The sequence below is a fragment of the Diabrotica virgifera genome, chromosome 3 (genome assembly GCF_917563875.1).
Source record: "Diabrotica virgifera virgifera chromosome 3, PGI_DIABVI_V3a".
Taxonomy (NCBI): domain Eukaryota; kingdom Metazoa; phylum Arthropoda; class Insecta; order Coleoptera; family Chrysomelidae; genus Diabrotica; species Diabrotica virgifera.
Genome location: NC_065445.1, coordinates 90,386,052 through 90,411,415, shown reverse-complemented (window position 1 = coordinate 90,411,415; position 25,364 = coordinate 90,386,052). Strand labels below are relative to the sequence as shown.

The 25,364-nt window shown below is 32.4% G+C and overlaps 1 protein-coding gene across 1 annotated transcript in view; it reads left to right on the top strand.

Moving 5' to 3' along the window:
- Positions 1-2,462: 2,462 nt before the first annotated feature.
- Positions 2,463-25,364, top strand: part of LOC126881909 (adenylyl cyclase-associated protein 1) — a 44,510-nt gene continuing 21,608 nt past the window's right edge. The window contains exon 1 of the mRNA XM_050646635.1: positions 2,463-3,168. Coding sequence (XP_050502592.1) covers positions 2,667-3,168 — 502 coding nt within the window. The 5' untranslated portion in view covers positions 2,463-2,666. The remainder of the gene's footprint in view (positions 3,169-25,364) is intronic.

Genomic DNA, 25,364 nt, shown 5'->3' with positions numbered 1-25,364 from the left:
CAACTGTCATTATTTTTTGCTTGTACCATAGAATATCTAATTATGTCATTCTGTGCTTTGTAATGGTGGCTGATGGCTGATGGCAGTGCATGGTGGTCAGCGTGGTAATTATTAAAGCTGGCCAGTCACGGTACTGCGGTGATGCTGCGGTGTCGTTTGACAAGATTGTACAACGGCGTTGTTTAATTTGTTGGCCTTTCTGATACGCCCACACCCACACGTGCCCACACACCGTACTGCTCAGCAGTATTTGTTCGGTTCCCATCAAATCAATCAATAATTTTAGCATTCATTTTAGCGTCTCTTGACTTCACTGTTATACTAATTTCAATTCTCTTTTATAGGATGTTCTAAAATTGTATCTTTTTTCTTACATACTCTTCATTTTCATCTTTGTTTACTTTTTGAAACTATGACTAGAATTTCCATTGCCTGTTTGCGGGCTTTAATTTTAATTCGCCATAAGCATTTCTGCTCTTTATATGACTCAAAAATATTCTTTTAAAAAATTCTCGCTAAATAAAACCATCGTATTCTTGCAAATTGTAAACTGTCACCAAATGTCACACACACTCAACAATGATCAATGAGATCAATTCTGCAGACAGGCCAGTCTGTCTGCGTTGAAATTGTACGATTTTGTTGGATGCACGGTCACACACACGATAAAAATCTTTGCCAATTCGTCGAATTAGACGATGTTGAACGACGCCGCAGTACTGTGAGTGGCCGGCTTAAAATTCAGAGTTATTCAACCAAATTTCCATACAAACTTACAAACCGAGTAGATTTTATCGATGAGTCGTTGTAGACAGGTAGACCCAAGTCTAAATCTGGAATTAACACGATAGCATCTGATGCTGTTGATATTTATGTCCTTGATTTCGTCCTTGTCCTTGTAATGTAATGTTTCAGTTCCTCTTTAAAAATAATGGCATTAAATAGAAAGTCGGAATAAAGATTACAGAGCCAGGGGTGACAAAACATATCCCTGTCTTAACTCTCTTCCTAATTTCCAGTTCTGCGGACGGTGGAACCCTCGACCTTAAATCTTCCCTTCAGCAAGAAACCGACTTCTTGCAAAAGTTTTAAGGTGGATCATTTTTACATTTACATATAACTTAATATATCTTTCTGTTTCTGTTGGTCGTAGCATTTTTCGGCTAGAACTGGTAAACTGGACATGGAATGGCACAGCTTCTCTCATTCCCATGCTGGCTCTGGATTCTGCATCTCGCCTGCGAGGGGCGAGGCAAACTTCTGGTGCGGGAGGCGGGAGTACGCCAAATAGAATTATATTTTAGTGACGTCACGTTGCCTAGTAACTGTCGATTCTCCCATTAGGAAATTCTATTTTGTGACGTCAGCAAAATATAAATCTATTTGGCGTGCTCTGGGCCCAGTCCTACTCTGGTTGCTTGATCCTTTCAAGTTTACGAAGTTGGTGATCATGGTTTTACAATTATTTATCTCTCCACCAGTGTTACCAGGTCTAGTGAAATTTCACTAGATCTAGTGATTTTTTAAGAATCTAGTGAAATAGTGATAACTTTTCAAAATAGGCACAATTCTAGTAATTTTTGGAAATTTCCATTATATTGAATATTTTTACTACATTATACCAAAAAAAATATTTTCAGTAGTATTTTTAATACGTTTGTATTAGAATTCATTTAATACTTCCCTGTATTGTTTAAAAATTTCTTTGCAAAGAAAGAAAAATCCCCAGAAATTTGTGATGGCAATTTAATACCTAGTCATAACATACCATAACGTTAACATAAACATGGCAATCCTTAAAAAGTGATGACTGTGATGAGTCAATTCACGATGATGACACTCTCCTCAACTCAAGAGTTTCAAGTGTCAAGAGAAGGACATAAATAACAGATATTAGTTGTGGGGTTTTCTTTTACAATCCATTAGCCCAACTAATAAGAAAATCACGTTTGTCTTATCTATTTCAACGAGATGAATAAATAAACTTTTAATATGTAGGTATTATGATCTCCATCCATGTCCTAGTTACCGATTCCCGCTATTCCTCAAAATAAAATGTTTCATCATAATGGCTACCTTTGTAAAAATCACTTAGCTCTTTATTTATAAATTAAATTTAAATTATGGTTGTTCGGAATAATTACTTCAGCATAAAATTGTAAGGACTTTTTGCGTTTTAACTAACCTGGATAGGTCAAAAATAGGGAAATCTATTGAAAATTTTATGAAAGCCCTATGGTTACGAGTATGCGCAGTAACGAAAAATGTGTTACTGCGCATAATTATACGTTATTGCGCATGCGCGTAATCTAGTGAAATTCTAGTGATTTTTTTCAGTGAAATCTAGTAACTTTTATAAATTTGACCTGGCAACACTGCTCTCCACTGTGAGATGGCAGCATAATCGACAAATGACGTCATAAGAAGTGGGGCCAACATTAAAATTCCAAACAAAGCCCGTTAACCTCAAAAGTGTTTAACAAACTTGAAACGTCAACATCTATAAAAAAAACTAATTTATTAGTCATCCCACTTTGAATCATCTGTCGGCAAAATTCGGTGAATTTTAACAAAAATATTATATAAATAGATCGGTATCGTTCCAGAAGTTTGGAATTGTGCTTTTTGCTACTTTTTGTATAATAGTCTAGTTTATATTTCTAAAGATGAGTGTACTAGGTTTTAGTGACATTGTTAACGGACCCTTAGCTCAATATCTGCAACTTTCCGCCCAAATTGGCGGAGATGTGGCAGAGCATTCGAATTTGGTTAAAAATGCATTTAACGCCCAATACAAATTCATAGAATTGGCCAGTCAATCTTCCAAACCCGCACCCAACGATTTAAACAACTTTTTGGTTCCAACAAGCGATAGTATTCGACAAATCCAAGAGTTTAGGGAAAAACATCGCACTTCCCAATATTTTAACCACTTATCAGCCATCAGTGAGAGTATTCCTGCATTAGGATGGGTCACAGTAAGTCCTACACCTGGCCCCTTTGTCAAGGAAATGAATGATGCTGGACAGTTCTACACCAACAGAGTACTAAAAGACTGGAAAGAAAAGGATAAGAAGCATTTTGACTGGACCAAATCTTGGGTGCAGACCCTGTCTGACCTTCAAGCTTTTGTGAAACAATATCATACTACTGGGTTGGTATGGTCAGGTAAGTTTTTTCCTAATTGGGTGGGGTCGAACACTTTTTGTTTCATACTTATTATATTAGCAAAAGTATGTACTCTTTTAAAAACCATTTACTATTTTATTTGGGAATAAGCCACAATTTTAGTTTGAAATTAAGTTTCTTGACAATTCAGACATATCACACCTCTGGGTAAACAGATCACTGACGTAAGTGCAAATTTTTCACAAATTGTGTTATTAACACTACAATATTCCTAATACTTATATTTGTTTGGGGAAACAAAGTCAAAATTGTAACTCTTGCCTATTTCGCTAGATGACATATATGGCTGAATTTCTGTTTTTACCTGCTCTCTTGGTGCAACAAAGTCTGATTGTCATGCATGATACAACATTAGTATGCAATAATAAGGTTATGGAATTTTTGGAGAAACAGTGACATATTTGCTAATTTTTGGAGAAACAATGACATATTTGCTAATTTTTGGAGAAACAATGAGATACTTGCTAATTTTCTCCCTTTTCAGGAGGCTTTATGAAGGGATGTTTAAGAAAAATCCTAAAAAAAGTCCTTTATATATTACAGTATACAGTAATAATTAAAACAGCAGACAATAAATTTCTACTTTCTCTTGTAATTTGCATCTCATTTTTGGCCTTAACTAACTTTCAAAACTTTAAATACATTTTCTCAACAATTAACAAATTTGAATGTACATCAGTGTTTCCCCAAAGGTGCGATATACAGTTGAAGCCACTTATTGGAATAGCCTTCGTGCCAAGCAAAAGTATTCCTATAACAGGGATATTCTAATAACCGATCATTAATGGCTAGTAAAACCATTTCGGGACCTCAAATTTCGATTCCTTAAACCAGCATATTGCTTTAACCAGTATTCTAATAAGCAGGTTCGACTGTATTATGCATTTTAAAGTACATGACTTTAAACTGATATTGCCAATATTTATGAGTCGGGTTCCTAGGACGACTTTATTGGAAGATAGTTCATTCGATTACATGAAATTAACTTTAACTTAAGGGGAACAGAACAAAATGGAAAATGACATAAATGTCTTAATTTTTTTCGAATCCTGAGAAAACTAATAAGTATTTAGAAAAATTTAAACGCAGAATGAAAGATTACATAATTACTGAGGGCCGAAAGTCCCTGAAAATTTCTATAATGTTTATTTTAATAAGTTACTTCTTCTTCTTCTTGACTGGCTTTACAACTCGGGGTGAGTCTTCGCTGCATCCACTATGGCCCTCCATCGTCTGTGATCTTGCGCTTCGATTTGCCATTGTTGTACCCCAATCCTAGATAGATCGGTTTCAACATCATCCTTCCATCTTTTTCTGGGACGGCCCACTGATCTTCTACCGTCTGGTCTCTCGAAGAACACTGTCTTTAGCACTCTGTCTTCCTCTGATCTTACTACATGACCTGCCCATCTTATCCGATTAGCTTTTATATGTCTGACGATGTTTTCAGTACCATATAGAGTCACCAATTCAGCATTGCGGCGCCTTCTCCACTCTCCTGTCAACTCATCTCTTTGAGGACCAAATATCATTCTGAGGACTTTCCTTTCAAATATCAGCAATTTATTTATTTCTCGCTGATGTAGAGTCCATGTTTCACTCCCATATGTAACAACTGGGCGAATAATTGACATGTACAGTCTTAATTTAGATTGTCTTTTCAGCAGCTTAGATCTTAATAATGATGATAGGGAGTATAATGCTCTATTTCCCGCAGCTATTCTTGCTGAGACCTCTTTTTCTATGTGATTGTCCTCTGTGATTACTGCTCCCAGATATTTAAACTCTTTTACTACTTCAAAGTTGTGGTCATTAATAGTTACGTTCTGCCTAACTCTTGGTCTTGGATTTTTGGTCACCAGCATATATTTCTTCTTCTCTTCATTTATTCGAAGGCCCAGGTTACCTGTTTCCTCCTCAAGCTGTGAAAACACCTCTCTTACGTCTCTTGTAGAATGAGCGACTGCATCTAGATCATCGGCAAAGGCCAACAATAGTTTTGATCCTCGATTTGCGAATTCCCCTGTTAGTTCAGACGATATTTTACTTATTGCGTATTCTAAAGCCAAATTGAATAGCAATGGTGATAAAGGGTCTCCTTGTCTAAGCCCTGATGTTATACTAAATGGCATCGATGTTCTGTTTCCTATCTTTACCTGTGCATATGAGTCTGCCACGCACATTTGAGTGAGCTGCACTAATTTTCTTGGTATTCCCATTTCTAGCATTGCTAGCCATAGTCTGCTTCTTTTTATCGAGTCATATGCTTGCTGGAAATCTACGAAGATTTGGTGTACATCTCGGTTGAATTCCCAGTTTTTTTCTAATATTTGTTGGATGGTAAATATTTGATCTATTGTTGACCTTCCACTTCGAAAGCCGCATTGGTAGTCGCCTAGAATATCTTCCGAATACGGAGTGAGTCTCTTTAGTAAGATAATTGATAGAATCTTATACGCTGTACTAATAAGCGATATGCCTCTGTAGTTTCGGAATTGCTCTTTATTTCCCTTCTTATGTATGGGTATTATAACGCTTCCATTCCATTCTCTAGGCATTTTCTGCTGTTGCCATACTCTGAGAATAATGTCATACAATTTTTGATGTAAAACGTTTCCTCCTTTTTTTATCAATTCTCCATTTATACCATCATTTCCTGGTGCTTTGTGATCTTTAAGAGATGCTATTGCATTCTTTACTTCTTGGAGTGTTGGTGGTGGTATTTCCACATCTGCAGAATGAAATGTAGTCTCTAATTCTTCCATCTCACTTTCAATATTTAGTAAATTCCGAAAGTATTCCTTCCATCGCTCTACGATTTCTGTTTCCATCATTATCAGTTCACCTGCTTCATTTTTCATAGCTTGTGTTACCCCAACATTTCCACCTTGTCTGACTGTCTTCACTTCCCTAAAGAATTTTCTTATTTGATTCCTCTCGCCACTTATTTCCATTACTCGTATTTGCTGTTCTATGTAGCTTCTCTTTTTAGTTCTGAGTAGTTGCCTTGTCTGTGCCCTCGTTCTGCAAAAATCTGCTTTGTTCTCATCTGTAGGGTTTTGTAACATTTTCATTCTTTTGTGAGTTTTTGTTTCCAGCATTTCTTCGCATTGTTTGTCAAACCATTTCTGTTTTGGGCGAGTCCTCTTTTTCCCAATGGTTTCTTTCGCTGCTTGTTCTATCACTGATGCCACTCGCTGCCATGCATCTCCTAGGTCTACATTTTGGTCTTCCTCTCCCAGCAATTGAAATCTGTTGCTTATGGCTACTTGGTACTCCAGTTCTTTATTTGGTGTTTGAAGAGCTTCTATGTCCCATCTTTCTCTTTGTTCTTGTTGCTCCATCTTCTGTACTGATATTCGTGTTCTCAACTTTGATTTTACAAGAAAATGATCACTATCGCTGTCAGGTCCTCTCATACTTCGTGTATTAATAATGCTACTAGAGTGTCTTGCATCAATGAGGACATGATCTATTTGGTTACGTGTTCTTCCATCATTTGACACCCATGTGACCTTGTAAATGTCCTTTCTTTCAAATTGGGTGGATTTAATAATCATGTTATTAGATATTGCGAATTGTGTTAGCCGGTGTCCATTATCATTTGTTGTATCGTGTAGGCTATGTTTACCAATTACTTCTCTTAAATAGTCTTCCTTACCTAGTTTAGCATTACAGTCCCCCATTACTATTTTGATGTCATGTTTTGGCGCTGCTTTATACTGTTGGTCTAGTAATTCGTAAAATTCGTCCTTCCTATCTTCTTCGGCATCTTCTGTTGGGGCATAAATTGAGAATATAGTGAGATTGAACCACTTACCTTTGAGTCTAATATAGCAGATACGTTCGTTTATTGGCTTGAAATCTATCACTGCCGTTTTTAATCTTTTTGCAATTACGAATCCACATCCGTATTCATGTCTGTTCTCACTACCCGACCAAAAGACTATAACATCTTCCATTACTAAATTTCCCGTTGCTGTCCATCTTATTTCCTGTATTGCTGTTATATCCATGTTATATTCTTGCAGTTGTCTAATGGCTCTTGTCGCTATTCCAGGTCTGTACCAACTTAACACATTCCACGTACCTATGCAAATATCCTTATTCCGTTGCGTGTGTCGTTTATATCGAGTATCTGTCTTGTTCCGAGGCAATAGTTTCTGTTTCGTGGCTTCAAAATTTTCATATGTACGGGACGCCGGCCCATAGTACAACCCCCTTTTCGGAGGACCATTTCACCCGCTCTCGTCCGTTCCCGACCCCACTTTCCACCCGGGTTTGATACCGGATCTCCGGCGGGGTTGCTCGGTTTAACAGGAGGTACCAGCGTGAAGGTGAGAGTCGGATTTGAGTAGAAGAGGCTAAGTGGAGTAAACTGGAATCAACTCCATATATTCGCATTCTACCCCTTTACCCCCCTTTTTAATAAGTTACAGGGGTGAAAATAAAAGAGAAAATTTAGTGTGCTTTTTAATTGCAAATATTTTATTTAAAAGAAACTTTTATTTATTCTATGGGACTTTCTGCCCTCGGTAATGAGATGACTCATCTGTGATTGTATCAGCACATACATACGTAGAGCTTCAAAATAGAGTGTCAAGGGTTATCAGATTATTCCAAACATGGTGTACACAAAACTTGCTACAACTGAATATTGATAAAACATCGTATATACATTTTAGATGCAAACGAAATATGCCAGTTGTGTCTATTCCTGAAATTGTAAATATTCCAAACATAAAATTTTTAGGTGTATTCTTGGACCAGTTTATGAGTTGGGATGTTCACGTTGAATATGTTAATAAGAAACTAAATTGTTCATTCTATGCTTTAGTACAGTTGAAGAGAACACTCAGTATTAAAACTCTCATTAATGTATATTATTCTTTGGTTTATTGTCACCTTACTTATAATGTTACGTTATGGGGTAATTCCACAAAATCAGACACAGTGTTTATTAAACAGAAGAGAATTATTAGACTTATCTTCAATATTCCTTTTGGGCATACTTGTAGGCAAGTTTTCATTAATAACAATATCTTACCGTTGCCTTCCATATATATCTTGAGATCCATATTGTATATTAAGCATAATTTACATTCATTCAAGAGAAATTCTGATTTGCATGCATACTCAACTAGGAATGCCAATCAGTTTGTTACTGTTGGTCACAAACTATCCAAATTTGAGAAGTCCACAGATTATGTGGGGGTCAGGCTATATAATCATCTTCCAAATGAAGTTAGATCTTTGCATCCGGTGAAATTCAAAAGAGTTGTGAAAAGTATACTATGTAAACATGCATTCTACAGTGTAGAAGAATACTTAGCAACTAGATTGCTGTTATGAGTTCTGTCTAATATTAATAATTTTCATATTTATCAATGTACATTATGTTAAATCTAAAATTTAAGTGTATGTATAGGTATTTGATTATGTGTCTGTGACTATATTGTGTTGTATATCTGACGTGTATATCCATCTTTATGATGGCAGCTGTAAAGCTATACCAATAAAGTATTCTATTCTATTCTATTCTATAATAAAGTAGTCTTTCATTCTGCATTTACATTTTTCAAAAATACTTTTCTCAGGATTCGAAAAAAATGAATACATTTAAAACACATTGAATATTTTGACATGCGTCAACATTTTGCATTTTGCTCCGTTCCCCTTAAGAATACCCGTCAGAAAAATCCTAGCATGTGATTTGCCTTTAAAAAGACAACTGCATGCAATGATGACAGTAAAATTCTTGTGTTAGTGATTTCATAGTAAATCACGAGGAAAAAACCATAACTAAATTGTAAACAGTTAATATTTTTTTATTGAACTTATGTTTCATGTTTAGATTTAATAATCCATTCTCGATTATAAATAAAAAAGTATATTTTTCTGCTTTTGAGGTTCTTAATTATTTTTTAGATTCTTGTACATAGTTAACATTTAAAATTCCTTACAATGAAAACAAATACAAGATATCTCTTGTGATAATAATAGACATATTTCTTGTAGCATGTTTAACTTAGTATTATATTTATATGGGATTGAGCCACAATTTTTGGTGTAATGAAAATTACATTTCTTAATTAACTACTGTTTGATGTTTCGATTTCCACTGCGGAAATTATTCTCAAAATGAAAAGAAATTAAGTCAGAAAAATTTCTGGTAGATCACGTTATGAAATTATCCCAGAATTTTTTAACTCAATTTCTTTTCATTTTGAGAGCAATTTCCGGAGTGGTACTTCCACAATGTCAAACATTAGTTAACCCAGTGCCAATGATGTTAATTAATGTCATACTTTGCCCTTGTCTAGCGCCAGTGATGTTTTCATTATGTCATAAGTGAACTACGCTCTGCACCTTAGTAAGCGATTGGCCTGCAGTGAAAATCATACATCGTGGCATCCAATGTGTTAATTAAGACATTTTCATTACACCAATAATTGTTCAATTGTTCCCTAATCAATCTCATATGCACATAATAATAAACTAATTAAGTCTTTTCTGTTTCAATTTCTTTATGAAAAATCAGAAAAATTTGTCTTATGAAAGAATTAGTTCACAAGTTATGTTGTTAATAGTCTGATTTACACAGTCATTTTTAACCAGTATAAAAGCTACTCTAAATTTACAATCAAGATGCAGTAGAAATAAACAAACCAAGACACGTTAAATGCTACTAGGAGCACTCCCGAATCATAATTTACAATATATAAACTTTGTAAATCATGATTTGGGATTTACAATGTAAACTTATTGTAAATTATGATTCGGGAATGCTCCTAGTAGAATTTAACGTGTCTTGGTTTATTTATTTCTACTGCATCTTGATTGCAAATTGAGTACATATATATTATTTAAATAATTTGAGTGTTGTGGGCTATTGGTATGATATTCTAGTTTTTTATGATGCTTTGTCTATGTAACAGATAAACACATTAACCTATTAGTACATTCAATATCTGTGGTAAATGGACTTGTATCCAAGCCAAAAACTACTTAATATACACACATATGCTGTTTTGTATTTTGTTTTAAATTACTCCACTGTGCACATGTATCAGATCAGAGAGTAGACATAGGATTGCTCTAGAGTTACTTAACTGAATGAGATAGAATTTTAGTATTTATTTATATATTTATAATGCTATAATCTCACAATTGTATTGGGACCGTGCAAGTTCGGCAAAGCTACACCTGGTTTCTATGCTTAGCAACATTATTCGCACTTTTAATTATATTGGCCAATTATATTAGTCCTGGTTACTGGATAATTGTCAAGGCCATAGTCCAAAAAAATAATAAGAAGAAAAAATAAGATTCAGGTTATGTTATTAAAATGTAAACAATTGTATGTAGTAAATAAAATTAGTTATTAAAATGCAGTACTGCAAGCAAAATACAATTAATTAAATTTACCTTTATATAATAATTGCATATCATATCAATATTGTATAGCAACATACAATTTTTCTTCTTCATTGACAGTAGATATGAAATACACGTCAATTTGACAATTTCAATAGACAATGGATTATTTAAGAAAGTTGCAATATTTCTCTGCTATTCTCGCACGATCGTTTCTCGTATCCCCTCCAAGTACTTGCACACCGTGAATAGCTTATGTTCATATTGATTTTAAAATCTGTATTTATATAAGAAAGTTACTGTTTCTTGACAAAGCTGAGAAAGTTAACAAGTGTGAGTATCTTTTTTTTTTGTATTTCACATCTAATTCTGTTATTTTTTATGTGAGCTAACCAGTTAAACTTCATATTAAATAATCTAAACAGTTATTAATCTAGATAATATTGGTTTGTGGAATTTCGCATATATTTATATTTAATGTTTATTATTTTTTTAAATGATATTATGATATATAAGCATGGGGAGGAAAGTGTTATTCCTAATATTATTTTTAATAAAAATAAAAAGGTACATAAACACTAAGTATAGAAATGTTATGCCTAAGTTTAATTCAGGCAACCACCAATTCAACAGTTACTTATAAATCAAGGCATGTGATCTATTTATTATTCATTATGATGTATACTTATCTGTAATGTACTTTGGATCTCTTATGGTCAGGACTGGCTTTAGAATTTTGTGCACCCTTAGGCAAAGAATACAATATGTGCCCACCCCCACAAAAACAAACTTACAATTGAAATATTTTTTATTAGTAGAACCCTGCTTAGCTATGTGTAGATTATCCGGGCTGCAGATTATCCCTACTATGATTTTCCATTACTCAAATGCATTTTTGCGATTCTTCGTCAAAACAGCTTCACCAGATAGCAGCAGTGCTGGGTTACTTCCTGGAAATTATGTTTTTCTTTATTTATTCACGGGAAAATTTATCCTCATTTTTACAAATATATAACAAAAATAGAATATCCAAACCATAACAAAAATACTAAAAACCAAATAGGTACTAAATAATGATTAAATAATGTTAAACAAATGATTAAATTAAAATAAATTCAATTTTGCTGAAAAGTTTATTATAATGAAATAAATACTAAAGTGAAGAGTCACTCATCTTTGACCCCTAACACACCCAGTCAAAGAGTGCTTAAATATTCACTTGTCATCTGCAACAATTGAACAAAACCGTGTCATATCATCACAAATCTATGAAGTTATCAAGCAAACAATATGCCCTATCAATAAATGCAAAGTGAATCTACAAAATTCCATATCCCATTCTGTCTCTTGCTGTCAGATGACATACATTTCTGCAAAACATGGGAATCATTGAACGGATTGACTTTTTAACAACTTAATGAAGCACTTTCCAACCAAGTGGTTTCTACAGAAAAAGTTGGAAAGCAAAATAATCTCTAGGCCAATATCAATGACAGTATCAAAAAAGTAATAAACCTGGAGGTTTGTTACCTCACTTTATTAACTCACTTTTTATTTGCTAAAAACTGTTTAAAAACATAGTTTTCTTGTTGAAAAATGAAGATTTTCACTTGCAAATAACGCGAAAAGTATTGACAATGAACAACTCTATAGAACAAAAGTTGCTTAGAATTAGTCAGTTTATCCATTTTCGGACTTTTTTGAACATGTGTTTTCACCCCCCGAGAAGGGTGGCTTTCACCCCCCAAGTAGAAGCAATCCTCGACTTACTTAAGTCCAAAAGTGAAGTAAAAGATAAGAGGAACCTACATCTAAATTTTCAAGCAAATCCATTGTGAAGAGGAAAATTAAACTTCAAAACAGTTATTTACTCACCTAATATTATATAATGAATATTTTGATCATACAAATGAATTTAAGAAAACTTACTTATAACCTCTTTAAAAAATCTAAGTTTTAATTTTTAACTTTTAAAGTGAGTTTGAAACTTTGTTTTCAATTCTATGCATAAAAAAAGTCAACAGTTTATATAACAAGAATTTTCCATGTCACAAATTTTTTTTCTAATTTTGTGGATGGAATTTTTATAGATGACTTCAAAGTTTTTGCATTAGATTTCTATAAATTTTGGATAACAGTGTAGAAAACCGTTTTCATAATATGTACAGGCAGTAGAAAAATTGGTGTAACACTTCATTTTGAGCTTTATATTTTTCTAGCATGCATGGTGTGTAAATCATGTTCTGAACTTTTTTTAATATATCCAAATTATCTGTCACAAACGCTTCTGGAATAAGTTAGCAAAAAAATAGATCAAATCTTAATTTTAATAATTGGATATTCCAAGTATTATCTATAAAAGATAAAAGATCTAGAAAACAAACCTTCCTTAAATGGTAGTAATGTTTTCATATATTTTACACATTTATACATTATCTCTAGCAATATCATAAACATGCTAGTGATAAGTTTTAATAGCAATATTATTTAAATTGTTTTGAAATTATAACCAAACCGTAACATGATAATTAATAGATCTCCATATATTTCCATTGTAATGATTTGAAATCTTTTATAAACATGCAAGAGTGCTTGATGGTTGGGTTGAGTTGACTTTATGAATAAAGTTATAGTATGTGCTAGAATACAGGGAACTAAAATATAAGCTTCATCAAATGTAGATATATATTACAGAGTAATAAATGTTTGATAGGACTTAAGGGACTTACAGTAAAGTAAAGAGAAAGGTTCCAAAAGTAAAGTAAAAACAATAAAGAATTATAAAAAAAGTTTAAAGATATTTATCTAAATCTACTATCTCTCAATGACATACATATATCTCACTAATGTCCTTATTTAGTATACAATTTGAAGAGTTAGTAGATTACAACCATCAAATTGAAAATTATTATTCATTATTTAAAATTATTTTTCGAAAAAGGGCCTTTATTCACAACAAATCCCAAGACGGGGATGGGTTTTCAAGATAGTTTGTGTTTATAATCTCTTAAATTAATAAATAAGGCTGATATACAGGGTGTCCCGAAAAGAATGGTCATAAATTATACCACAGATTCTGGGGTCAAAAATATGTTGATTGAACCTCGCTTACCTATATACAATAGTGCACACAAAAAAAGTTACAGCCCTTTGAAGTTACAAAATGAAAATCGATTTTTTTTCATATATCGAAAACCCTTCGAGATTTTTTATTGAAAATGGACATGTGGCATTCTTATGGCAGTAACATCTTAAAAAAAAAATTAAAGTAAAATTTGTGCACCCCTTAAAATTTTTAAGGGGGTTTTGTTCATTTAAACCACCCCAAACTTTTGTGTACGTTCCAATTAAACTATTATTGTGACACCATTAGTTAAACAAAATATTTTTAAAACTTTTTTGCCTCTTAGTACTTTTTTGATAATCCAGTGTTTATCGAGCTATTTTGAATATTTGTCGAATCCACCATATATTTGTACATGGTTAAGTACGATTATAGAGACCTGTTTTAATAATCTGAAAATGTATTTATAATTTACATTTTTAGGTATATTTTGAAAAAGAAGCCATATCTCGATAAAAGGTGATTTGTCAAAAAAAGACTAAGAGGCAAAAAAGTTTTAAAAACACTGTGTTTAACTAATGGTATCACAATAATAGTGTAATTGGAACGTACACAAACATTTGGGGGGTTTAAAGGAACAAAACCCCCATAAAATTTTTATGTAAATATATTAAAAAAGGAGCCGCATCTCGATAAAAACTTGCTTATTGAAAAAATACTAAGAGACAAAAAGTTTTAAAAACGTTGTGTTTAACTAATGATACCACAATAATGAATTAACTGGAACGTATACAAAAGTACGGGGGGGTTTAAGGGAGCAAAACCCCCATAAAATTTTTATGGGGTGGACAAACTTCACTATAATTTTGTTTTAAGATGTTACTGCCATAAGAATGATATATTTCAATTTTCAATATAAAATCTCTAATAGTTTTCGATATATTGAAAAAAATGGATTTTCATTTTGTAACTTCAAAGGGCTGTAACTTTTTTTATGAGCACATTTGTACTAAGGTAAGTTAGGTTCAATCGAACTATTTTTGACCGTAGAATGTGTGGTATAATTTATGACCAACCTTTTCGGGACACCCTGTATATTATGATGTAATGACAGTACATTATTAAGACATTTTTAATTTATTTGGAGTTTCCGTTCTGTCGTACTCCATAATTAACTAATTATCACTTTAACAAGTAGTCCATCCGAGAATATTGTATAAAACAATCTTGTCAAGGCAAAGCTCAAATTAAGCCTTGGCCTCCTGTAATTTCTGCCTCCCAACATTGGCAATCTATGGCGCTCCAATAGGCGTGTTTCGGTTTTTGTACAATTCAGACCATTCATTTAAGAGATAATTAGGTGTTTCCAGACTTTTGGTTCACACTGTATATAGGTATACATGTATACAGTATGGTGCAAATGAAAGGAATAATTTCGTTTTTTCGTAGTTTGGCGAATTTAACGAAAAATCCTGAAACAGGTCCATTTTTATTTTTAAATAATGATTCTTTTGGTAGGGGAGCCCAAGAGGGGATTTTTGCAGTTACTCGAGCGCGTCAGATTAGCATATGGGGAGAAACCTGGTACCCTGCAAATGTACCTCTACCATATATTGGCTCTTAACACCGTTAAGTTCGTTAAGGGGGGTCTGAAAAAAAATCTATCCTTAAAAATACTCGAAATTGTCAGATTAAGATAAGGTAAGTTAAGTACATGCAAAACAGTGTATATTTCAAAAATCTGAACGATTTGAGCCGGGCGGCGTAAGGAAATGGGCGAGTCCCAAAGTTTCACAAGAAAAAAGCGAATATTTCGTGAAATGAATGACAGATCGAAAAACTAAAAAATATGTGCTCAATATTTTTTAAAAATCTATCGGATGATACCAAACACGACTTCCCACGGAGAGGGGTGGGGGGTAAATTTAATATTGCTATGGGTACATAATTCGCAAATATTTTACGTGTATGCCTACTTTTTCTATCTTTACACGGCAAATTACGTGTAGTAAAATTCACACTGGTGTGGATATGTAAACATTACTAGAATGTCATTCTACTTGAAAATGTCATAATTAATTTAAAGAGATGGCTTTTGAATGTTCTTGGATAACTGTTATTTTTATAATTGCAAATTATTAATTCAGTTAATAAATGTGATAATTTTTTCACTAACTATGTTTTCAGTGATTGTAATAATTTATTTGTACAACAAAAACTAATAATCAATCGAGAAAAGAGGAAAAGTGTTAAAGTGATTTTTTAATAATATGTTGTTATTTTGGAACGCTTACAATTTTGAACATCTCTAACAACAAAATACTTGGATCACAGGATATATCTGATGTATTCTCTGCTTGGATCTTCCACAAATAATACACAATAAATAACTTTTTATTAGGTTCACGTCTTAAATCAATTATTTATCAAATACACTATATATCAATAATATTTAATCAATTTCTCAAAATATTCCCGATGCAATGTCAAATATTTAAAATTGTCACTGATTGTCAGTGTCTGACTGACAATATATGCTGACAATATTATATTCGGTTGAGTGCGTTGTAAGACAAAGACAGATTTGGAAAATATTACCACGGCATTGTGTTCATTTTTTTCAAATCCTGAAAAAACCAATAAATATTTTTGAAAAATTTAAACGCAGAATGAAAGACTAAATTATTACCGAGGGCCGAAAGTCCCTTAGAATAAATAAAAAGTTTATTTTGAATGAGATATTTGAAATTAAAAATCACACTAAATTTTCTCTTAGTTTTTTCACCCCTGTAACTTATTAAAATAAACATTATAGAAGTTCTCAGGGACTTTCGGCCCTCGCTAATAACGTAATCTTTCATTCTGCGTTTAAATTTTTCGAAAATACTTATTAGTTTTCTCAGGATTTGAAAAAAATGAATCCCCATTTGAATAGCATTGCAGCCGAAAATACGTACCGATCCTCTTAAATACGAATCGCGCGATATTTCGCGAAATGAACATCAGATCGAAAAACTGTAAAATGCACTTATTCAATATTTTTGAAAAATCTATCGAATGGCACCAAACACGACCCCCCACAGAGGTGGGGTGGGCGGTTACTTTAAAATCTTAAATAGGAGCCCCCATTTTTTATTGTAGATTTGGATTCCTTACGTATAAATAAGTAACTTTTATTCGAAACATCTTTTCGAGTTATGGATAAATGGCGTTATAATCGGAAAAAACGATTGTTGAAAATGGAAAATTAAATTAAAAAATGGCAAGCGCCCACTAAAATGGAAAACTTTACTTAACTTTTTTTGGTTTTAGGACCTACTCTTCACAACCCAATAGGTCCCCATAACGCTCGAGTGACTGCACATTTAGCATACTTTGCTCCCCTACTATTTGACATACATCATACCAGTAACGTATCCATCTGGGCGTGATGACGTAATCGATGATTTTTTTAAATGAGAATAGGAGTCATGTGTTACATCATTTAAAAGATTATTCAATTCTCTATTCACGGAATGGGACGTTTCGATGCCGTCGGTTCATCGCCAGTCCATTTCATCGCCGTCATATCTCGCATTTCCTAGAATTCCTAATTAATACTAAAAATAACTAATAATTTTAACTGTCGAAAATTCGGAAATATATCAGATAGCGATTAATTGACTGGCGATGAATGGGCCTGCATCGGCATCGAACTGGCGGCATCGAAACGGCGGCGATGAAACGTCCTAGACCCCTCTATTCATAAACATTAACATAATTATTTATACAGAGGGTCCAATTTATTTAATGAAAAATACATTTTACTGTTGTCAGAAAACAGAAAAAAAATGTTTAATTGATAAATATACATTGCTTTTCATATAAATTCAATGTTTAAAATGCCAAGAGGCAGGTGGATGGCAGCAACAATGGTTGCTTATGAAACAAACATTTCTTTTTATTTTCTGACAGCAGTAAAATATATTTTGAATTAAATAACTTACATAAATTATTATTTTAGTGTCAATTAATTTAATTATTAAATTTTTTTTTAAATCCTGTAGAAATGATTATGTTAATGTTTATATTACTGAATAGAGAATTGAATAACCTTTCAAATGAGCTAGGACACGACCCCAATTCTCATTTAAAAAAATCATCGATTACGTCATCATGCCCAGATGGATGACGTCACTAGTATGATATATATGCCAAAAAATCATAATTTAAAAAGAAAAATCTACCTGTTTCGGGATTTTTCCTTAAATTTGCCGGCTTACGAAATAACGAATTTATTCCTTTCATTTGAGCCATACTGTATACAGTCCGTACAATATAGATTCCGTTGCACGTCATTATCAACGTCAGAGATCTAAGTTGACATTGTTGCACAATTACAAAAAATTCTTGAATTCATTTTAAATCAAATATATCACATACCTAATTATTGCTGAAGTGGATTGTGATTATAGAACAAAACAAATTAATATTCAATGTAAATAAATAAAAACATTAGAAATAGAAAACAAGAATTAAGTTACAATCTTACGTTAAAGAAAATAATAAAAACAATAAATATAATAAAACAAATACTTATAGTAAAGAATAAAAACAAATCTGAAGTGTCTACACCGCAACTGTCAAATAAATGTTACCAATTTATGTCAAAATGTCACCTTTTTTCGATCGCAGTTGCAGTGTAATCCGAACAAGTTTGCTTTATAAAAACGTTTTATATTCCACGTATACAAATTAAATGAAACAACTTAGGGTATCTTTCTTTAAATTTACATTAATAGAAAGCTTCCAATATTATTTCTACGCGTATATAATAAAATATGTCTAGTGACTGTAATTCCAGTGTACTCGGCTAAACGATTCTAAAAAGGAACATACCTACCACTTAAATATTTCGTGTTGGTATCATGTGACGTCACATGCTATGACGCGGATGACGTGCAGCTGTATCTATATTGTACAAATGTAATTAATGTATAATGTAATTACAGCACAAAGTAAGAATTTCAAAGATGTATTATAGATAATCTAATTTAAACCAGATTTATCCTTAATTCTTTTTTAATTATTTAAATTGTAGCAAACAAATTTATTTTGATATTGACTCATGCGTTTACAATAATTTACGTGTTTATTTTTCAAAAAAAAAATAACATTCCTGAACTGAGTTGTAATTTTTACCTACATGAAATCACGGTTAAATTTAAATAATCTAAAATCATTGATGTAATAGAACTAACAGAGATGAGCTAACACCGCATGGAAATATTGTATCTATCATATTTATCACATCACTACCGGTCGTTTAGAGGTAACTAAACGAGGATGACGCACTATTATAATTGAGGCATGTGATATCAAAATTAACAATCTCCAGTTTATATTAAAATTTAGATTTTGTTTATTCGTTGCTCTCTAGCCATTTCTTTATAATATGATAAGTCGAAGTATTTTCGTCAAAGTTGACAAATAGGGGTCTACTTTGACGAAAATACTTCGACTTATCATATTATAATCATATTAAGAAATGGCTAGAGTGCAAGGAATAAACAAAATCTAAATTTTAATAAAAACTGGAGATTGTTAATTTTGATATGACATGCCTCAATTATTAAGGGGATGGGTACGTATTTTCGGCTGCAATGCTTGATTCAAATGGGGATTCATTTTTTTCGAATCCTGAGAAAACTAATAAGTATTTTTGAAAAATTTAAACGCATAATGAAAGATTACGTTATTAGCGAGGGCCGAAAGTCCCTGAGAACTTCTATAATGTTTATTTGTTATTTATTAATGTACTTATTGCTTTAGAAGTTTAGCTGATTTAAAAAAATGCTTAGTTTTGAAATAAAAAGTGAGTTTAAAGTGAGAGGATTTTTGTATTTTACAAACAATTCCCTTTTTTTGTTTTCAAATAAATCGAAAACTATTAAATATACGCAAAATTTTATAGAATACAAAATATTATATGGATAATACAAAATAATAATAAAATAAAAGAAGAAGAAAAAATGATTACTTAATAGTTATTTATGATATAAGTGTTAAAAGTACACGTTTAAGGCACGCATGTGAAAGTTTGCAGAATGAGCGAAAGCGAGTTCTGTAATTCACATGAGTGCCTTAAAAATGTACTTTTTAACACGCATATCATACAATATTTTTTCTACAAACGTAATTACAGGACAATATCTACAAAAACTTTTACTTGAACATTCCATTTTTATATTTTTTTGACATTACATCAAAATTGCATATATGGTCAATACGAACTGCAGTGCCTTAAAATTTTTTTAAAGCACTAGTGCCTTAAAGTAGCATTTTTAACGCTCGTATGGAGTGCTAAAAATTGCATTTTTAGCACGGTTGTAGAAAAATATATTTATTAATACTTGTAAATTTAAATTCATACCATTAATGAAATATTATATGTTAAATTTGTGTAACAGATTCATTAATTTTAGTAATATTTCTACAACGAAATCAACAGTTGTGCAAGTGTTCACTAGTGTTAAATGGTGTTGGAAATTTACCAAGAGAAAATGATTTCTGAATGACATAAGTGTTTTGATCGTTTTCCAAAATTATCAGATCTAAATCTGTTGTCTTACTTGTTAAATAAATATTCGCAAAAGTAATGGCTGAATTTATTTGGATATAAATATTCACTTTGTTTTTATATACAGATTAAGATTAATTATAAAATAATTTAAAACGTACCAATAGTACATTCTTTCACGGTTTTTGCTCTAAATTTTAAAGAACCGTAACCGCTTGGATTGACATGAGATTTGGCATACCCATAGCTTACATGTTAAAGAAAAAAAGTGATATTGTGCCGATGTGTGCTTTTGCCCTGGGGGTGACTTTCACCCCCTCTTGGGGGTGAAAAAATATTCGTCCAAAGTAAGTCCGAAAATGGATAAACTGACTAATTTTAAGTAACTCTTGTTCTATAGAGCTTTTTCGCCAAGTCAACATTTTTCGAGTTATTTGCGAGTGAATATGTTCCATTTTTCAACAAAATAAACTCATTTCTAGACGGTTTTTCGAAAATTACTTAAAAAGTAAGTATTTTGTCGAAAAAAACGTTCTTAACAAAAATATACCCTGTAAAAAAGTAAAAAAAAATGGTGTACGCGTTAGGTCTCTGGACCTCGTAGAACCAGAGTTATAGCCAATGAAAAATATATTCATATTCACCAAATTTCAAATAGAAAATTTCGACGTGAAATATCCAAAAAATTAAGCACTTTTTGGGGAAAACCCATTATAACTTATTTAAAGTATTTAAAAAGCTTTATTTCTGTTTTTATAGAAAGTTTCTAGCATTAAATTTAAGCAAGTTACGCTCAAAATAAAGTTGGCCCCTTTTGTTTTGGCAAAAAAAATTGGGAAGACCACCCCCAATTAGCAACTTAAATGAAATTTACCGCTACACAAATTATTTTACTTATGTTGTGTTTATATGATCTGTAAGTATCATCGATTCAAAGTGCCTATTTTTGAAAAAAATTGGTTTTAAAGTAAAATTTTTAAAAATTTTAATTTTGAAAAATACTAACCATGTTCTTTATCAAGACAAGGTGTTTCTGAATAAGTGGTACAAACTTTAAGGGGCCATTCTGCATGAAAAAATAATGACCGTTTGCTTTATAAACGTATGACCGCAAATTCTTCGGTTTCGAGATACGAGATGTTGAATTTTTTCTTACCAACTGACGTTTTATTTATTGCTCTAAAACCGGTTGAGATATGCAAATTAAATTTGGTAGATTTTAAGAGGTAATTATGGCGCATTTTTTGACATACAATAAGAATTTTATATTCACCATTGGCGTGCATACGGGATGTATCTAAAATGTTTATACCCGTATGCACGCCAATGGTGAATATAGAATTATTAATTGTATGTCAAAAATCCACAATAACTGCCTCTTAAAACCTACCAAATTTCATTTGCATATCTCTATTGGTTTTAGAGCAATAAATAAATCATCAGTTTGTAAGAAAAATTTCAACATCCCGTATCTCGGAAACGAAGCATTTGCCGACATATGTTTATAAAGCAAACTGTCATTATTTTTCATACAGAATTACTCCTTAAAGTTTGTCGCACTTATTTAGAAACACCCTGTATTGATGAAGAACATGGCTACTTATTAACGTGCTTAACTTTTTTATTATCCAACATAAACAAATAAATCAAAAAAGAAAATGTTAAGAGAGCCTAAGGCTACAATTGAGTTTTAATTTCAATATTTTATCTATGCAAAAACATTCCACAGGGTGTTCCGAACTTTTAGGAATAAACACAGTATGAATGTTACACCCGGTATACAATGACAATTTACCGGCCTAAAAACAATATTATTATAGCGATATTGCTAAAGAATAAGGCTATAACATACTAATAAAATCACTCAAATCGGACAACAGGTTTAGAAAATTCGAGACATCTATCTTGAATAACTCATCGAGTGACCCGCTTTTTATGATCGCGAGTGTATGTTTTTTTTTTCAAAATAACTTAAAAATTGTTAGAGATACCAAAAATCTCGAAAAACAAAAAAGTCAGCATTGCTTTTCTGAATATCATGTATTTTTTTATTTTTTTGTTAGGCAAAAATTGATTAAGATTTGGTGTTTCCAAATTTGCATACATTCGTGATCAGTGACTCGTTCAACCCCTTTTAGCTACAGCCCTTTCAAAAATAAGGACTTTGAACAGATGAAACTTACAGATCATATAAACAATACGTACACGAGTCAAGAAACTTGTGAAGTCGTAACGATTAAGTTCATTTGAGATACTAATTAGGGGGCGATTTTCCCGATTTTTTTACCAAAAAAAAGGGATTAACTTTATTTTGAGCGTAACTTGTTTACTTTTGATGCTAGAAATTTTTTTTATAAAACAAAAATGAAGTTTTTTTTTAAACACCTTAAATAAGTTGTAATAAATTTTCCCCGAAATGTGCTTCATTTTTGGTTATTTCACGTTAAAGTATTCCATTTGGAATTTGACGAATATGAACATATTTTTCATTAGCTATAACTCTGCTTCTACTAGGCATAGAGACGTGATATATACACCATTTGTTTTAAATTTCTTACAGGCTATATTTTTGTTAAGAATGTTTTTTCGACAAAATACTTACTATTTGATTTATTTGCGAAAAACCGTCTAAAAGCGTGGTTATTTTGTTGAAAAAATGAACATATTCACTGGCAAATAACTCGAAACTCGACTTACTTTGGACGAATATTTTTTCACCCCCAAGAGGGGTGAAAACCACCCCCAGGTCAAAAGCACATATCGGCACAATAACACTTTTTTTTCTTCGACTTGTTAGCTATGTGTATTTATGCCAAATTTCATGTCAATCCAAGCGGTTCTTTAAAATTTAGAGGTTTTGCAATATTTTACCGTTAAAGAATGTACTACAATGAAAAGATCTTCCTTTAAAATCCCTTAAACCACAACAAAATGTTGATTAGAAAATAATAATTTTTTTTCTAAATTTGTAATAAAAAGAGAACACATAGAAAGAGGACACTTTTTTATAAAAGTAAATTGTAATTGTAAAGTGGTAATTCCAATTGTTCATTATTTTAATTATACAGTGCTAGTCAAAAGTCCGGTCCCCCCTCTATCTTTTGACCGGTTATACTATAATAGTGAAATTTGGAGGGAAGAAATAAACGGACCTAGGCTTCTCAAATAGTCATAACAGGTGTTATGGCTATTTGAAATACGAGGAAAATAACAATACCATACATAAAAGGACTGACTATTTGAGAAACTGAAAACGATAGGAAATAAATTATTCAACATTGAGCGATTTAAACTAAACCTAACTAAACTAAAACTAAACCTAACTAAACTAAAACTAAACCTAACAATGAACAAGAAAGAACAAACAATTGTATTTATAAATTGTCACCCTTGTGAATGGGAGCATTTTTATTTAGGTGAAACATCAAAATCATTAAACGTTAGAATAAGGTTCAAAACAGACGAACCACGCTGTAGCGCTACGCTGTGGTTCCACAAAAGTAGTTTCCGATGATTGACCGTGGGTTCTTATGTGGAGTGGACGTTCCATCACAGACGAGCTACTGTGACCGGCCAAATTAAAACAAGAAATCGATAGAAAGAAAATACCACGATTAGTAAGTCAATAACATATCGAGGATACATCGCTGGTACCTATGATTAATGTGATTCCTAATACATTTCCAGTGAAAAAAATAACTCTTTGATAAGTGTTGGCGATACCATTGTTTTTTATATGCGTGTCCGCGAAGATTATAACTCCCAAAATATTTATAACGAAAAGATTTAGTTCATAATAAATGCCGACGAAAACAATTATTTCCCTTTCTGTTTCTGCCGACGAAAACAATTATTTCTAAGAACTTTTTAGTAATTATAATTTTCGTGGACCCACAAACAGAAATGATGGTTTTTGCTGATTCTCCCCAAAAAATAAATTTTTTCGCTAACACTTTATTAGGGATTATAATGTTCACAATAATATAATCGAAAATAATATTTTTCGCGGCGTTCATTGAAATTTCTACTCTTAACGGCATTTTTCGGAGTTATACTTTTCGTAGGCGGTGGCGACATAATTTATATTTTAAAATAAGATACATATAAAATCAGAGTATGACTTGACGGAAGTGAGTACATCAGGGGTTGTACAGAGCATACAATCCCTAGAGTTTATCTATGGATTAAATTAACAAATAGTGGAAGAACGGAACCCAGTATAGATGATAGAGTGACGAAGGCTAGAAAGGTTACTAGAGCCCTGAACCCTGTCTTGTGGCAACATAACATAACCTTAACCCCTTCGTGCCGGATCGTCATTCGGCAAGTCGGCTCCTATATACGGATTCGAGCGCTTACCGAGCGACTTCGCGCGGTCGGTTAAAATACAGTATCACACTACAACTAATTAAAGATAATGTAACAATAACACTAATTTTAGAAATAAAACTATTTTTATTAAATTTATTATTCTACATAGTATGTGAGTTGAATTAAATTTTATCCATAAAATACCATTTTAAACAAAAATAATTAAAAAAGATAAACAAGATAATTCGGATGGAATTCCCCAGATTATTTTGTGCTTGATATCGTCCCAGCCTCCTAATCTGGGAAATTCCATCCGAATTATCTTGCAAGGGATAGTAAGGTAAAATGTAAACAGCAGCACAGTAACTTCACCTCCCACACAATCCCATCAGTCAAACATCCAAACAACCTTATCACCAATCAAATTAACTAAATCTAATCTCCTTCTGGGCATCACCCACTTTTGGGCGTGGTTTCCCCACTTTTAGATTTGAATAAGGTAATTCGGACGGAACAAAAATACCTGAAATATGATGCAGATGGTGGCGGTATACATGGTAGTATATGGCAAACGAAAAATCATGATGTACCCGTGTGCATCACCGTCCACAGTATATAGAGGTTCTGTCTTTATACTGTGACCGTACTGAGCGGACAGTCAAGCATGATGCACATGGGTGCATCACCGTACCGAAGGGGTTAAATACAAAAATGAGGATGTACGACGCTATTCTGAAACCAATTTTAACGTATGGTTCCGAAGTGTGGCAAATGACAAAAAAATCCGAAAATAAGCTGCTTACTACCGAAATGGATTTTTTTAGAAGAGCTGCCATAATATCGGAATGTGACCATGTTCGAAAT